The 18499-nt window shown below is 33.9% G+C and overlaps 1 protein-coding gene across 1 annotated transcript in view; it reads right to left on the bottom strand.

The window, feature by feature from the left end:
- LOC122810676 (extracellular calcium-sensing receptor-like) overlaps window positions 1–18499 on the bottom strand; it is a 360788-nt gene that overhangs the window by 8743 nt on the left and 333546 nt on the right. The window contains exon 2 of the mRNA XM_044082246.1: window positions 11759–11879. Coding sequence (XP_043938181.1) covers window positions 11759–11879 — 121 coding nt within the window. The remainder of the gene's footprint in view (window positions 1–11758; window positions 11880–18499) is intronic.

Below are 18499 nucleotides of genomic sequence, written 5' to 3'. Positions count from 1 at the left end.
CAAGGGTGTTTTTATAGGAAAAAATGTCAACTCAAGGTGTCTGCATCTCTACAAGACACTGCCATACACTTGAGGGGAAATTAATAGGCAGATCCTGATGAGTTATAGATGAACTATTTAGGGAGATATTCTGAAGTTAGGTTAGACAGCAGCTTATTAAGCAATAGTGATCAACAGTCTTGTCTCAGATGATACGAAAGTCGGTAGACTCGTAGCATTTTCCTGGTATGCCTTGAATAGCAACCAGACTAATCAGGAAGGTCTAACACAAACACTCTCTGCTCAGTCAGAAACAGTTAGGGATCAATGCACTCTGCTCCTTCTCTCACCAGCAACAAAACAAAAGTACTAATCTCATGATGACTACTGACAGGTAGAATGTCAGCCATCTGATAATTGGTGGAGGAAATGGAAGGGTGGGATTACCAGACTTGGAAGAATATAGAAAAAGCAACCCAGCTGTGGTTAATATATTTCATTCTGCATATAACTTATGAATCTAAATGGAAAAGCATGTTGACAGAGCAGGAAAGGATGAACGGGGATTTAAAAGGGAAAATCTGGGAAACTCTCAGATTAGACAAAAATGACACACTTGCAATAATATTTGGGTCAGAATATTAACCAACTATTAAATCAAAAGGATATTAGTGAATGGGAAAATAGAATGTGAACAATATAGTATGGGAAGAAACAAAAAGGTTCATGGACACAGAATGCGGCTACTTCTTGGGGTAGGATCGAAAGAAAATTTTTGTTTTGGGGAAAATGCAGAGAAGGGTAAAATCCTTATATGGGAAATGAAGCCAAATATTAGTTTGAACTACAGTAAAGGAACAGGTTAATTTATATGAGCTTAACGGCATTATGCAAGGAGATAATGTAAGCTCAGAGTGTGACATAAGTTATCCCAGCAAGTATACATTATACAATAGAAGGTCGATCTAATGATACATATAAAAAAAGTTAATTAATGGGCGTACATGGGATGATTAGAAATGAGATACCAGCATGAAGGAACAAGTATAGGGGACTGCAGCCAAAAGTAAACGGGCACATTTCAGGAACATAATGGTCAGGAATATGCATTATATTAGATATGCAACAATATCTAGAAAGTGTATTATATTTGCATAGAATTACCTCTACAGGTACTTTTATACACCAGCTAAATTTTAAAATGTCTCCCCACGAATAGATGGAACATATTGGTGATGTGCGGGAAAAGTAAAAAGAGCTTGGGAACATATTTTTATTACCGTAAAGATTTAAGGATGTTTAAAAAAATACAAGAAATGGAATAGTTGGAAAAATGTACCCTTAACTAAACAAGTAATGTTATTAAGCTGGATTGATACAACAGGCTCTATATACAAGTCAGCATCAACAGCCTTATTATTAACAGTAGCTGTTACAAGGAAATGGAAAAGTGTTGAACCATCAACAGTTCAAGATGTCAAAAGAATTGAGGGGAAAAAAATCAAAACACTGAAGAGGGAGTTATGTAAAGGGGAAAGTTAAGGTTTTTAATTGAAAAATGGAATAAAAAGAATTAGCTTGAATTGCAAGAAATGAAGAATGAAATTAAACGATGGCTAGAATATGGCAGTGATACAGTGGTAATGTATCCCAGCAAACAAAAATTGAAAATGTGAAGATTAATGGGAGCATGCCAAAACTGGTATAGACTTTCAATGAGTGAAACTGGATATGAGTGTAGATAGTTAATTTGACTGTTAAACAGTTTATGTTTGTATAAGTTATGTTGTTGTTGGTCTTTAGGCTTTTCCCAGTTAGGGGTCGCCACAGCGGAACTCCGGAACGCTAATGATTAGCAGTTGTTTTTTATGGTGTCGAGTTCCCAGCCTGATGCCCAACCTTCAACGAAGGCACGCCCATTCAACGCATGTCTTTTGAATGCCCACTCGACTGTGAGGAGGACATGCAGACTCCACAAAGAAGGCACTCCCAACCCAAGCCGAGAATCAAATGGGAGAACCTCTTGCTGTGAGGCAACAACGCTACCGCTGCACCACCATGTTTGTATAAGTTATATGGTTTTATATACAAACTGGTTAAAGTAGATAACATGGAGCATTAATGTGGGTTTTAAGGATATGCTTAAAGTATAGCTTAAAGCAAAATGGTAAAGGTGAATGGAACAAGAATGCTTCTAGGAATAATAGTGAAAATGGAAATATTGCAGACTGAGAAGTACCTGAGGGCGAGTAATGTAATCCATCAAAATGAAAAAGAAATAAAATAATAAGAACAAAATTTGTAAACAATTGTTAGACTATGGAAAATGCCACTATCAGTTAGAAATAGCTGTTCTATAGAAATTTTTAAGAGAGCCTTAGACTTTGGGTTGACCTCTGGGTCTATTCTTGTAATTTGGCATCTGTTTTAATATGGCCAATTATGGTCTAAACAGAAAAGACTCAGATCTATAAAATTTGGATAACGTGTGGAAGTTACCAAAAGTCCTGTTGGTTAAGATACTTAGAAAAGAAATGAGTATAACACTGACAATATTTTTTTAAACATTAGATAGGAATAGGTTATTACAGAAACAGATAGTGGTTGATTGAAAATCTGAAGGATGAAGTCAGATATGTATTCAATTAAAATTCAGTACTAAGTATATGTAAGTGGCTAGGTGTCAGTCTTAAGTGTGACACATTAGTGATTACCTCTCTAATGTGTGATTACTAATACGGGAACTAACTTTTATGTTTATAGACTGAAATTGCAGTTTGTCACATATTTTAGCCTTCCATGTTATAACTTGTAGATAGTACTTGTGGATAGCAGGAATGCATGGTGGCTTTCACCTTGCAGAAATTATCTTTTTACTTCTTACATGAATTTTTAATGTGATGTTTTTTGACAATTGTTCCACTTGTGATCACACTTGTAATTGTTCATCACAACAGAGTCACAGTTTAGCCACAAAACAGTAAAGATTAACATATAAACGCTTTGATCAGAATAAAAGTATGTGGTGAGTTTGCATTTTTTTCAGATTCACTGTGATTTTAATAACTCTACTCAGAAGGAAAATTTTGTAAGGAATTTCAAAATCTGTAAACATTTTCAAAGAGAAAGAGAAACCTGTGCACCAAGATTATTGTAATTATATGCATTCCTTTGTTTCAAACTACAGTTATGTTAGAGTTAATAGCATCAGATACAAAGAATACATGTCCACTTTTTTCCACCTGGATGAGAATGCCAAAGTATGTATATTTATAGTTCCTATAACTGAGTTATGGATGCTGCAGGATCTTGAAATGCTTTGTCACGTTTCTCATATCTCAATATTTTACAATTACTTTCATTTCTGGGTATATGCTTGATGTTATGGATGCAAATGGCATGAAAATAAAGCAAGGACTGTGATTTTTTTTTTTAGGTTTATTTTTATTGTCAACTTATTTTTTTTTCTTGCAACCACAGCAACAAATTATATCATCTTAGGTATTGAAAATGATTTACACACAATGGCAAAGCATTCTGGTTAATCAAAAGCATCACACTTTTTACTGGAGCAACTACTTACATTACGACTTTCCTGATACAATATCACAAGTGCTAAATTTCAATGCAGGGTATTCTACTTGTGATAACACTAATGTAAGTAGTGTGGCAGTGTGTGTTCATTCATCCATAATGTCATGTCAGGTGTTTTCAGCTTGAAGAAATTTTAAAGGTGATGTCCTTGGATTCAAAGATGGCTGTCATTCTGTGAACACTGCTGAACTGCAGCTTTCCATTTAACCTGAGGAAATCAAAACCCTGAGTGTATACTACAAAGTTTTCAACATCAAAACTTCGATAAATTTACTCTAACTACACTTATTTATCCTGGATTGAGAAGAAAAACCGGAAAAAAGGAATATATTTCATTGGATTACAACAGATTAGCTAGCTCTGCAGAGAGGAATACACAAAGGAACCGTGTGCTTTTTCTATTGCAACTTTTTATGTTCCAATAAGATGTCAAAAGAAGACAAAAGCATGGATATAACTACGACTAAAACAAAATTATCGGAATTGCAATCACCAGAAAAAGATATGACTACTAAACGACAAAAAATTACTAAAGCACAGGAACAACAGAAACTAGGGACTAAAACTAAAGCTGATCAAGCTTTAAATATGGAGGATATCAAAACTGCACTTCTGCCTATACAAGAAGCTTTAAAAGAACTGACTTGTCAAATACAATCATTTGGAATTTCATGTACTCAGTTGCTGGAAAGAATGGATAAGACGGAGGCTCAAATTTCTGATACTGAGGACAAATTAGTTTTACTGGAAAAAACTAATCTGCATGATGGGGATATACAGGCTATACAAAGTAAGCTTACAGACCTAGAAGCAAGATCCAGGAGAAACAATATAATTGTCAGAGGGATTACTGAATCCATTCAGTATAATGAACTAATTCCATCCATACTACAAATATTTGCAGTGCTTTTAAATTATTCTGATACTGTGAAACAAATCATCGTGGAAAGAGCACACAGAGCTTTGAGAGAGGTACAAGCATCTAATTTTCCTAGACCTGTGTATGTTAAACTGCTTAATTATCAAGATGTAAATAGAATACTTATTACTGCAAAACAAGGTGGAGGCTATATTATGTGGAAAAACAATAAAATATCTCTGACACAGGATCTACCTATACAGATCAGACAGGCTAGACAGTCTGTCTCCTTACTGCAAATTTCTTATTGACAAACAAATGAAGTTTGAAATGAAATATCCTAATATGCTTATATTTGTATTTATTTGTACTTATATAACCATCTCGGTTAACAAATGTAAAATAAAAATAAAAAATAAATAAATAAATATTCACAGTGGATGGGGCTAAACATTTTGTTTCCACCAAAAATGAGGCAATAAATCTGTTTCTTAAAATTTTCAAGGCTTTACCTGCATCAGAGACTTGAATTTAACTTTTGCTGGGACTGGCATGCTGCTATGTTTACTGTGCTTCAAGGACTGGGTAAACTTTTGTTTGCATTTGTGAAGCTTAGGCCTATTCCTGAGCAATAAAACTGTTTGCTTTTCCTTATCTTGATCTCCTGCACTTGTTTTCTGACATTTTATGGCTTCTACGAACTGTTTTCAATGAGGAGGAAGACAGGAAGTACTTAAAATGCTGTTGAGGGTGTAGATTTCATTGTAGCACTTCCGAGAGTCCGTCTGCAAAAGTGGTCCCCCGTCGCGAGCATTTTACAGGACTTCCTGGTTTGGAAAACTGAAGAGAACTGTTTTAAACACTCTATTGCTTATTTAACATTAAATAACACTGTTCTATAGTAATTTAAGCACATAGGAACTTGTTAGGAACTTCATTTATTAACTTTCGGTCAACATTTTGTAGTTATATTATTTAGAGAGGGTGCAGGGATTTAGCAATGTTTATTTAACCTGTCAGCATAGTTTTTAATGTTTTGTGTTATTTTCATTATTTTATTTAGTTAGAAGCTTGCTTTATTATGAAACTAGTATAAGGTGAATGTATAACAAAGGACATTAATAAATTTGCTGTCTATTTGCTTTAATATAGGGTTATATATTAGTATGTATTTTTTTTCTTTCTCTCTTTTAATGCATGTGGTTTATGTATATATAGCTAATCCAACTGAAAGTGCATTATTATAGTGAAAGTGCATTATTATAACCTACTGAAAATGCATTATTTTTTTTACTTTATTCTTTTTACATGTACTACTGTTACATTTTTAATTTGATTTGTTTAAATAGTAATTAACCAAAGAGATGTAGTTTATGGCAGTGTTTGTTAGGGAATGTTTAGTTTAGGCTTTGTCGTAGTGAAGTTAGGTTTTATAGGTCTTAATTGTGATACATGTGTGAAATTTTACATTGTGGTGTTTTTATATCTGTTGTTTCTTTTAAACCCTTTATCATTTTATATTATACAGGACCTATTCATCTCCTGGTCTGGGGTTAGAGTGGGTATGCAAGGGTTGAGGACGGGATTTAAGGATTGCTTCCAGATTATGTATGGTTTTGAATTTACTGTTTTTTGTTTTTTCCATGCTCTCTCTCCAAAGCTTTCATCTTACAGTGAATCTTTGAAATGTGGGAAGTAGATTCATGGAACGTTAAAGGGCTCCAGAACTTGAAGAAGAGGAAACTGGTGTTACATGTATTGTTGCAGGCTAAGGTGTGGTTTATCCTACTCCAAGAAACACATTTAATGAATGATCAATGGCTATGTGGGAGGGATAGATTCATCACCCCAAGATTCCTAGATTGCTGATGGAAAAAAATCCGTATATGTGAGGCAGAACGAACTCGCTGTTCTTGTTCAAGAGAAATCTTGACCTGATGGGAGAGGAGAGATATACCCCCCCCCAGGATTACCTCAGTGTCACTGCTCGACAGAGGCACAGCAAAATAATGGGTATAGTTCCCCCATAAAAAAAGGGTGCCAGAAGCCAAAAAAACTATAGCTAGGCTAAATGCCCTGGGGGCAGATAGCCTAGTATGAACCTATGAACCTATGAACCTATAAACCAATGGGGTGATGTTAAAAAAAAGAAATGGATTAGAGAAGTAGTAGTATCTGAAGGTAAGTCAAATAGTGCTGGGGTAGCCATAATTATTAAAGATCAATACAAGGAAAATATATTAGATTCTAATACAGATAAAAATGGATGGTGGCGCTATGCTATTCTTTCATCTACCTTATTTGATAAACCTATTTTACTTTTAAATATATATGCTCCCTGTAATGACCAACAACTATTTATAGCATCACTATATTCAATTTTAACACAATTTGATTGATATTATGTAATTGTTGGAGGTGATTGGAATACCTACCAGAATCCGAAGTTGGATAGATCTTGTCCACAAAGAGCATTTAACAAGCATGCTCTATTAGCACTGAATGATCTTAAAGAAGACTTTCAATTATATGATCCATTTCATTATCTGAATAATGATAACAGTACAAGCAGTTTTACCTTTTATTCCCCATGTCATAAAATGTGGTCCAGAATTGATTTCTTCCTGATTTCAAGAGTATTGATCGATCTAGAACCTACAGTTATGGTACATGCCTGTTATATATCAGACCATTCTAAAATTTCGTTGAGTTTACTAAGGGGGTAAAAGATACTTTGAGACAAAGAGGTTATAATTGGTCTCTTAATTCAAATCAATTGAATAAGGAGGATATAATACTGGAAATTACAAAGTACCTGAAAGACTTATTGATTGGTTTAGGGAAACAACAATTTGCCCCATATATTGAATGGGCAACAGTTAAAGCTCAAATAAGAGGGACACTTTTGCAAAAAGCATCTTATTATGAAAAAGATATTAAACAAAGATATTCAAACTTTAGAAATAAAAATTAAATTACTTGATCAAGAACTGATTAGAGATTTTAATGAGCAAACAGAGAAGGAACTGATTAAATGTCAAAAGGATCTCTTTTTACTTCAGAATAGTAGATTAACATTTCAAGAGTACAAGACGTTAGTGAGGTATGCCAGTCATGTTCAAACACCATTGAGAGCATTAGCTAGGATCATTAATCAAACAAAACCAATCATGCAGATTTCGGAAATACAATTTAATAATAAAATATATTCTAAAACTGAGGAGGTTTTTAATATCTTTGAGAAAATATACACTAATATTTATGCTGGACAAAAGGATATGACCCCTAACAGGAATTATTAACAATTTCTACAGTCAATTAAGTTTCCAACAATAGGAGAGGACATTCAAAATGACTTGGTTAAACCGATATCTGAAAAAGAAATAGTATATGTAATTCAGCATATGAAATCACATAAATCACCAGGTCCTGATGGCTTGACAGGGGAATTTTATAAAAAATTTGCAGATATTTCTGGTAAGATACTTTCAGTTGTGTTTAACTACATAATTAGGAATAAAATTAATGATCCACACCTTAACGCCTCAAAAACTATTTTTATACATAAAGCCAATTCAGATCCTCAAAATCCGGATAATTATAGACCGATATCATTAATAAATGTAAACATGAAATTTCTAACCTCTATTATAGCATCTAGACTGAAGAGAATCATGACTCATATCATTTCTAAAGAACAGACTGGTTTTATGGCAGGTAGACAAACCAGTGATAATACACTCACACTACATACTATGTTACAGCATGCTAAGCAAAATAATTTAAATATTTATGCCCTTATAATTGATGCCCAGAAAGCCTTTGATAGGGTTGATACAAACTTCTTGTTTGATCTTTTACCGTATTTTAATATATCACATGAGTTTGTCCAAATGTTACAAATATTATATAGTAATCCCTATACTACATTGTATATTAATAAAAACTTCTCTAAAAGAATACAGATTAAGACCGGAACACGCCAGGGTTGCCCTTTGTCCTCTTTATTATTTAATATCTATCTTGAACCATTGTTTTTATATATTAAACAAAATGTTTATCATAATGTCCCAATAATTTATGGAACTAAAATATTAATGGCAGCTTTTGCTGACGATCTTAGCATTTATTGTGCATCTCCATTATCAGATACTGAAAAATTATTGAAGGCTGTTAATGAGTTCTCAAAAGTGTCTAATTATAAAATTAACTTGAAAAAAAAACAATATCTTCCCTATAAAGACACCTAAACCCTTTTCGTTATTGCCCTTAGTGGGACAGGTATTATTTAAAGAAAATATGAAATATCTAGGTATTGAGTTCTCTACTGATAATAAAGACTTTTATAATAATAATATTAAAGCAATCTGGGAACAAATAATTTCTGATTTTGGGAAATGGAAAAATTTACGACTGCCAATATTAGCAAAAGTTTCAATTATCAAAATTAACATATTACCACGATTACTGTACACTTTTAGGTCAGCCAATTTATTACTTTTGAAGTCGTTTTTTAAACGGATTCATAAAGAATTGGCTAAATTCATTTGGGAACCATAGTAAACCAGGATATCTTATGATAAATTAATTACCCCAAAAAATAGAGGAGGACTGGAATTACCTAATTTTGAATTGTATTATTTAATTGTAAATTCTAATAGAATTTTAAGAATTGCCAATTATGATATAAATAATACTAAGTGGACACCACCTTGGGTAGTTCTGATTTATAAATATATTCTAAAGTTAAATATCAGTCCTAAAGCAATACTTTTTTTTAGGTAAGGATACATTGAAATTCTATGGGATTATTGAACACATCAAAATGAACATACTCTCTTTACATAATTTATTTCATTTATTAGATTTGGTTCAACATATGATGGTTTTTCAACCCTTTCATAAGAATCCTAATTTAAAATTGAATAATCAACTAATTGATCTCAACAAGTTTCCATTGATAGTTAATCTAACTTTGATTGATATATATAAACATCTTGACAGTTTGGCCAACCAAATAAGACAAGAACTTAACTTACCTAAAAATTATCTGGTTATTTTGAGGCAAATGAGAGAACTCACTATAAGCTATTTTACAAGTTTTAAACTGGAAGAAGATGCTTTTTGTTGTGGCAAGCTCTCCAACAGGATCTTAAATATATCACAACAGCAAATCAATTAATTAAAGAATTTCAATTTCATGATAAAATTTTGTTATCAAACTACTGGGAAGAGAAAATCTTACTGACAGATAGAAGTAATATGTTAAAAGCAATTGACTTGACCATCAAATCTACTTCTCTTCAAAAATTAATATATACCCAGTTGATGATTTGGAACAATGCATATTATACACGTCTTACCCTGCATAAATTTAATCCCAAAAATTCACCAACTTGTCCATACTGTAAGAATCAACCAGCTGATCTTCTTCATATGTTCTGGAGTTGTAAATGTATTTTCAAACTTTGGAATTCCCTTAAGATGCAACTTCAAAAGGTGGGTTACCAGAGTACAACGTTATCATGGAAATTTATGATTCTGCATATTCCCCCGAGAGAGATCCCTAAATCACAAATTATTATATATATAAATATTTTTCTATTAATGAAGCTTTATATAGCTGCAAATTGGTTAGACCCATCTAAAACTTCATGGCAGAACTTTAGAGTTCTAGCGACAAAACATATATTGGCTCATAAATTACTATTAAACCCACAAAATAAAAATGTTAATAATCCAAAAATTTGGGAACAGATTTTTAATATTATACTAGCATAGTATTTTCAACTTGGAAATATTAATAATTATTTATATGTGTGGAGAGAATTTAGTAATCAACTGTCTATTAGTTGCATTTATTCTTATGCTTTTTTTATATTTAACTGTATTACATGGAAGCATTCTTGTAAATATTGTATATAGAGTGTGGTTATTAGTGATATTAGTTAATACTTGATTTGTGAATATATGTTATTTTTGTTCTTATTTGTGTTTGAAAATAATATAACAATAAAGATTTATTATGGAAAAAAAAGGTGATGTCCTTAACAAAAATTTAATTACAGAAATAATATTTTCCACCAACCATTATACGTTGTTTGATATTGTATATCGTAAGGAGCTTACAATCTAAGTGTTTGCTAATTACATTTAGTATGGAAACTGTGACAATGTGTTTTAAGAAACTAATATAATAAATGAAAAATTAGTGAACAAGAAACTTATTAAAGTACCTGCTTTTTTCTGCAGGGCTTAGCTTGAAATGAATAATAAGATAAATGCAGCAGTGCCAATACAGGACTGTGGTACCTATTTTGCAATCTAATAAAATGAATAATGAATTAAGAAATGCATGTTGAATATAATTTTGTAGTACATGGAGCAGGGTGATTATGTTCTGATATTCAGAAAAAGACAAATCAGTTAAATACCATAGTGGCCACGTGACCTTACCTTAACAATTGTTAAGAATCTTCTGCTAAAGTTGTTAAGGTCAGGCCTAGATCAAAGTAGTAAAATCTGCCAGTACTGTCCAGCAATTGACTATGGTAGAAATAAAAGATGTATTTCTGCCTGCTGTCCATACTGGTAACATGTTCCCAACTTCCTTAAACAAACTTAGTTGCTACAGTAACAAGATGTGTGTTATCATCCATTTTCCGAAGGATACCAGCTATGAAACTTAAATGTGTGCCATTATTTACTGACTTAAATCCTCAGTAGTTTGTCCGAAAAACAAAGATTTTATGAGAAACAGACCATAAATATGAAACAATAATCAGGACATCCTGTGAAAATCCAAACAGTTGTGGTTTATGAAAGGTAAGTCTAAACATAGTGGACTGCATTTCACTATTCTCTTGACAGCATTCACTAAGTGTTTTACAACTTTGAAAGCCAGGAAAACACTTAAAGATTTTTTTTCCTCCATAACTAATAGTACATCGAGCAGATAAAGATTCATTACAAATAATTATGATCATGTCACTGATTATAACCTTAAATTATGTGTTCTTGATATGGATGCTAAGTAATTCACCACTTGAGCTTCACTCTGTAGAAGTGAATTTTTTAGCATCCCATGTCTTAAACACATAATCTTTGAGACTAAGACTGTACTTCCATGTGTTTTTGTATTTCATTAGAGTTTGACCCCCTTAAACTGAAATACATAAAGCATGTTCCAACAAATGACGTCAAGTTTCTAAAATTATGAGTGTATCAAGAAGATGAAGTATGCATTCTTAGCTGATATCCTTCACAGTTCCTCATAAATTAGAAACATGTTGCTTTGATATTGTGCAGATCATTAATCATACTTACTTGAGTCATGGGCAAATGTATTAGCTTGACATTCTGTACAACTATAACAACATTTGACAACCATTGTCCTGCTGTATCCATTTGGGCATGTTGTATGGCAGGGTGGACTGGAACTAGTTATCTAAAAAATCAAAATAATAAAATATGTTAAATAATGCAATTTTAAAACATCGAAAGCATCATATTTCAAAAAAGGTGTCATGGCAAAATATACAGTATTTTTAAATAAATACTTCCTTCTAAAATCAATTTTTACAGGCATTATTATCTGAATGTTAATAAAAAGAAACAATTCATGTAATTAATTTAATTAAAGTTTAGAAAGACACTACAAACTTGGTGTGTGAGCTTTAATTAACAGACATACTTGGGGATTTATTTAACAAGCATTAACGTGTTGCATTTAGCCTACACATTTGTTCATCTTATTTTAACAAGCAGCAGTGCTCATTAAATATGAAAGCTGCTCAGTAACCTTACACATTAAGCAACACCTGTTTATTGTCAGTACACCTGTTAGCGGCCACACTGTGTTGCAGACAGGGTCAAGCACATAGTATAAATGAGAGGTTGTAAATAAACATGAGCTCAAGAAGCAAGTACATGCTGTGTCTTTTGGCTTTTCCCGGTTAGGGGTCGCCACAGTGGAACTCCGGTCCGCTAATGATTGACAGTAGATTTTTACATGCCAAGTTGCCAGCCCTGATGCACAACCTCCAATGAAGGTACGCCCATTCACGAATGTCTCAGCACAGAAGATGCTCTAGCTGAGAATCGAACAGGACAACATCTTACTGTGAGGTGACAATGCTACCGCAGCACCACCATCGCAGTCAAGAAGCAAGTACATGCAGGTGATTAAACACAAAGCAATGTCAATTTGAAGTATGTAATTAAGAGGCGGGGTGAGCTTAACAAGGAATGTATAATTGTATGTAAATAGATCACTGTACAAATACCACTAATTATTATTATCAGGGACACACCTCCATAAAAAAAGGAAAGGGTGACAAAAGGATGTGAGAGGGATACAGCTGCAGTGTAGTAAAGTAAATACATGTCATACATATAAAATAATACTTAAAGCAGAGATGTGGGCTAACAGTTGGCAATCAAAGCAGATACAGTAGGGGACACAGCATATATGCCAGCTACTGCACATCAGGATTGTAGTCAGAAATTTATATTTTGTACCACGCCTTATACATCTGTCCACTGCCCACCTATTATGTAAAAATGTACTCAGCTCTCAAAATGCTGTTTTATGCATATCAGAAAGGGACTTTATTTTCAGTTGTTGTCACTTGTAACAATAAAAAGGCCATTTTACACAGTTTACTATCAGAATCCAGAAGCCCACATGCTTGAAACCCATAATCCTGAAACCATAATACAGAATGATCAATATACTGAAGACCACAATATCAAACTCTTGAACTTGCAGGACCCATGCTAGCACTCTAACCAAATATGACACTGATAGGGGAACTCAGCATTTAAAATTTTTAGGCATTGTGGTCTTCAGCATTTTGACCTTTCAATATTATGGTTTCAGGATTATGGGCTTCAAGCACATGTGCTTCAGGACTGTGACAGTAAACCATTTTACAGGCATGTTTTTTCTTAGAAAAGCATGTTTTGTATAGCAATGCAAAGTAGACATAATTTGGACAGTTCTAAATGATTATATACAGTTTTAACTGTACATTTTCTGAGAGATGCTCAGAAATATGTATTCAGTTGAGTACACTGAATGCCTAGCTACACCCTTGGTGCAGATTTATGGAACTACACTGACATTATCATATATACTACAAAAGTAAATAAAGGAAATCATTGACATATACATGATTGATGTCTGAATGGATGCACAGTCTAATGAAATGTAACACTTTTGTTTTGTATGATGGAAACAATAATGAAGTTGCAATGGCACTGTACACACACGTGCAAATGTGGACATGCTGAAAAGAATCATGCACACCTGTAAATTAATTCCAATAATATTAGTAAGTCTAGAAACAATCATTTGTGGCAGCAACTTGCATATTATGAATGTTAGAAAATGTGCCTGTTCATACATGATGTGTATTTATGTACTGTAGTCCAGAAGCACAATATACATGTACAGAACTGTGACTTTGACCAGCATATCAACAAAATATTGTGCTGACATTCATACTTAACAGTTGTGTTAACTATGAGATATGTGAGATGTATGTAGTTGCAAAATGAGGGGCATGGTTATGTGATATAACATGCACATAAACCAAGGCTAAACTCGCATATAGTCACTCCCTTGACAACTGGTTTGTGTGTGACATAAAATTTTAGTATATCCCCATGCTAATGATGTATTGTATGCGTGTATGATAGAAAGTCCACAAATGTCATAGACGACTTAGTCCAAAAAACTTATATGACAGTAATATTTTATAATGACATCAGTTCTAGAGTATCACATGCCATTTTAAAAGTACTTGAGTATAATGCATTGTTTGAGTGTAATCAATCATATTACATGTGGCAACATAATACATGTTGAAATACAAAAGTCTGTGAAACTACACCTCCAAATGTAGTATAACATCATGTTGTACATCACATTTTGCCCTGGACAGAAACTTGTTGAACAAATTAATAATTTGGTTTGAGTGTTGGCATAATGGTTAAGGTATTTATCATTTTTAATTTGTAAATTTTAATTTTAGATTTGTAAATTTACATTTTGAAATTTGTGATTTCATTTAGTCTGCATTTGTGTGGTCCTAAATGACAGTAAAGTTTCTTTAAATCTTTGAATTTGAATCTTTGAATTTACCTCATAGACATAAAGCACAGGATTTGATTTTCACCTTGGGATGCTTGGCTGGGCTTAAAAATACCCACTGGGGTGTTTAGCCGAGTAATCACCTATGAACCTATACCTGGGTGGTAGTACACTAACATAAATCGCAAACAGGTGAAACATTAACATCTATTACTAACTGAATTGTTGCAGACTGACATTTCTCATGCAACTATATGCTGGCCTATAATAATTATTGTTGTCTTCCTCATCTTGATCATTACCTCCATTTTGCAGATATTGGCAGAGCCAAGACAAATGATAGTATGGCCTCATAACATGAATTACTTAATGATCTGTCTGCTAAATATTGTACAACTAATGCATCATTGTGCTCATAAGGAGGTACAGCAATGAAAGCAATAACATCAACTACCAACCACAAAACCACAAGGAAGATGCATAACACTGGTCCACTCACACTTTGTCATCACGTTGCAGCATGGCACACCCTAAAATCATAGCAATAAGCCATTATCTCCTTTAAGCTCCTATATTGTGAACCAAATAGTAAAAGGCATATGCAAATGTTTCTATTAAGGTATGCAATAAAGATAATTATTTGTGAAAAATAAATAATACCTGTAACAATTGACCGACATACTCAGGCAGTTACACCATGCCAGACTCTAACATATGCTGATGACAGATCCCACAGAGATGTGTATCAACCACTGATTTCACAGAAAGAAGCATGTCTGATGCATCATGAATAAATACACTTGAAGGGATTATATCAGTATTGTTTTGGAATGCTTATGACTCCCCTAACATAGAGTTTGAGCCCTCAAAAAATGCAGCCTTGTTCCTTTGCCATATCACAATTATTTAGGTAAAGCAATTGTAGTAGAGGTTAAGATTGCATTCTGAAGTTTTTTATGGTAGAGGGTTTGATTCCCCCAGTCCTTGTTTGCTTACTGTTTGACCTCGGGGAAATCCCTTAACCTGACATTGTTCCAAAGGCTGTCCCTGAAAATGGACTGTTTCTTCAGAGGTCCTACCTGATTAGGGTTACTATAAGCCACACCTGTCACAATTGTCTGTAGACATACTTTATCAGATCCAACCCCCTGCTTATTATTCTCCATACTTTATAGAGCTGTGTATTAACTGATTCTACTCCAGAAAAGTGTGATGTACAGCTGTTAGAAAGGGCACAATTCAGGGTATGAACTAAGAAATGTTTTGGATGGTCATGTATCAACTAAAAATTCTTCTAAGGGATCAAACAGATTTATCCATTTTACTGGTCACACACGTGTGAGTTAGCCATATCATTGTTTTTCAGGTAAACCATTCTTGTCTGTCAATATTGTCTTGCACATACACATTACCAGATATGAATAACCACACTTACTACAGAAGTTAGTATTAACTGCATGAGCCACAGGATAACTCTTGCTGCAATGGTCACAGAACACCCATTTGAAAGGCATGGCATTATCTATGTACTGAAAGGTCTATGTTAGACCTAAAAAGGATGGAAAACATTTCTGCCAATATTGGATGAGGCATTGTTTCATGTCACTACACTCAGATTATGTTGTCCTTTGCTGTATTTGAAGAGCCGCCTATCTAATTCAACAATCTAGAAAACTTTGCATTAACCACATGCACTACAGACAAACTCTTACTGTAAGTGTGAGACAGGACATATTTGAAGGCATGACATCATCATTGTGGTGCAAAGCAGTTGATGGGTTAAAAGGGACTGAAACTAATGGAGGAGCTCTCTCTCACTGTAAATCTATACATCAAAACTGTGGTGGAAGTCATCCATCCCTATCACTAAACTGACACATACCTCATGCTGCTGTCACTGCTGGATTTGAATACTTGCCTATCTAAGTACACAAGCTACAGTATATTGCATCAGCCACACACACCACAAAAGTCTTACTACATTTGTGAGACAGAGCATATCTGAAGGCATGACATGTACATTGAAAGGTATATGTTTGGCTTAAAACTGAGTGAAAGAGGAGTGTTTGCTCTATCTATCCATGTCAATATTTTGCATGAGTGCAGGAGTACACAGCCACATGTTGTTTAATCCAGTCATCCCTGTGACTGTAAAAGCCTACACACTCACAATATTTAGAGAATGCCAGATAAAAACACCTGCCTGAGTTCATAAGTTAGAGAGCTTTATATAATTTCCTGCTGCCACTTGAGAAGTCTTACTTCAAGGATGAGATAAGACACATTTCAACAAATGGCCTCATCAGTGGTTACCAAAGCAGTTGCCTGGGCTAAACTGGAGAGAAGGTAGTGGACGATCTTCTCTGGGTGTACATCTACACATTAAAACTGTGGGTGATGGCATTCCTACTTACATGCACATTCACACACACACACACACACACACACACACACACACACACACACACACACACACACACACACACACACACACACACACACACACACACACACACACACACACACACACACACACACACACACACACACACACACACACACACACACACACACACACTGATACAGGGGTCCAAATAGAGAGATGATAAGTCAGCAAGCAAGGAAGAGTAATATTGCTGAAATTGAATTCATCCTCAAGTCTTGGTGAGTACTTTCATGATGTGGACCCTATTTTTCACAAAATCTCATCAAGATGGTATTTATATAGCATATGTCATGGACAGAAGTAGTTTAAAACATTTAAAACATATAGCTGGGTGCACAAGTCCTAGGATAAAAAAAAGTTACCCAATCCTGGTAGGCACACTGGTGCCAGAACTGGAAAAGATGACAGTATAGAATCCCAAAAATAAGGAAACATTCCTACAATGGGGCCAGGCTAGGCTGAGGGGGAGGATTGGCCCCCTGTTGTAGAAGGAAGTAGTACTCTACAAGAATCACAAAAACTGATAGGGCAAAGAAGAGCCATGAAGATGATAAAGTGGACTATTGAGGATAAGAAAGAAATTATGTATTGTTATTATTATGGAAAAAGTCCAGAATTTCCAGACACAAGCTATACAAAATGATTAATAGAGAAATTAAGAAATTAGAGGAAAGAAAATTACTTCCACAAGAAAAACTGTCAGAAGCTTCAAATAAAAAATTGTATTCATTAATACAACAGATTTGTGAAAAACAGTACATAGATCAAGAAACCTTGATCTCTTTGGGAAAAGAAGCACCTGAGGAAGTGAAAAAATATAAACAACAAAACACAGAGATTTTTGAAAAGTATAAAAAAGAAATACAGACATGGGAAAAAGAGAGATTTGATATGCTGCAATATTTATGCAAAGGAGAAAGCCAAATCAATCAATATAAAGAAGGCAGTACCAAAGATATTTGAAGAGAAATACAGGCAAAGGCATCCAGATATGGAAAATTTCACAATAAAAAATAATAACACAAAAAGGGAATGTATAAAAGAAGATTAGTAAAGTAGAAGTTAAAAAAATAGAAGTTGAAGTTATGGAGTGCCTGCAAAGTAAAAGATTTGGTGTAGAAGTTCTAACACAGGTTACATTAAAGCATGATGGAGCAAGCCCCCAAATTAAGGAGAAGTAGAAAGATCAGGAGACATCTGAAGTAGAAATATGGACATGGGAAAGAAAGAGATTTAATATGGTGTAATATTTTTCAAAGGAGAAAGCACAAATAATCAATACAAAAAGACCAATGAAAGAGATATTTGAAGAGAAATACAGGCAAAGGAATTTGGACATGGAAAAATTTACAATACAACAAAATAAAAAAACAAAGAGGAAAAGTAGAAAAGGAGATTTGTAATGGAGAAGATAAAAAAATAGAAACTGAGGTTATGAAGTACCTGCTAAGTGAAGGATTCAGTATAGAAAACCTAATTCAGAACACACCACAACAGGATAGAGCAATGGATATCCAAATTAAGG

Source organism: Protopterus annectens, chromosome 9.part0, assembly GCF_019279795.1.
Source record: "Protopterus annectens isolate FY-2018-M chromosome 9.part0, PAN1.0, whole genome shotgun sequence".
NCBI lineage: Eukaryota > Metazoa > Chordata > Ceratodontiformes > Protopteridae > Protopterus > Protopterus annectens.
Note: the sequence above shows the minus strand (reverse complement) of the source record. Positions and strands in the feature narration are given on the sequence as shown.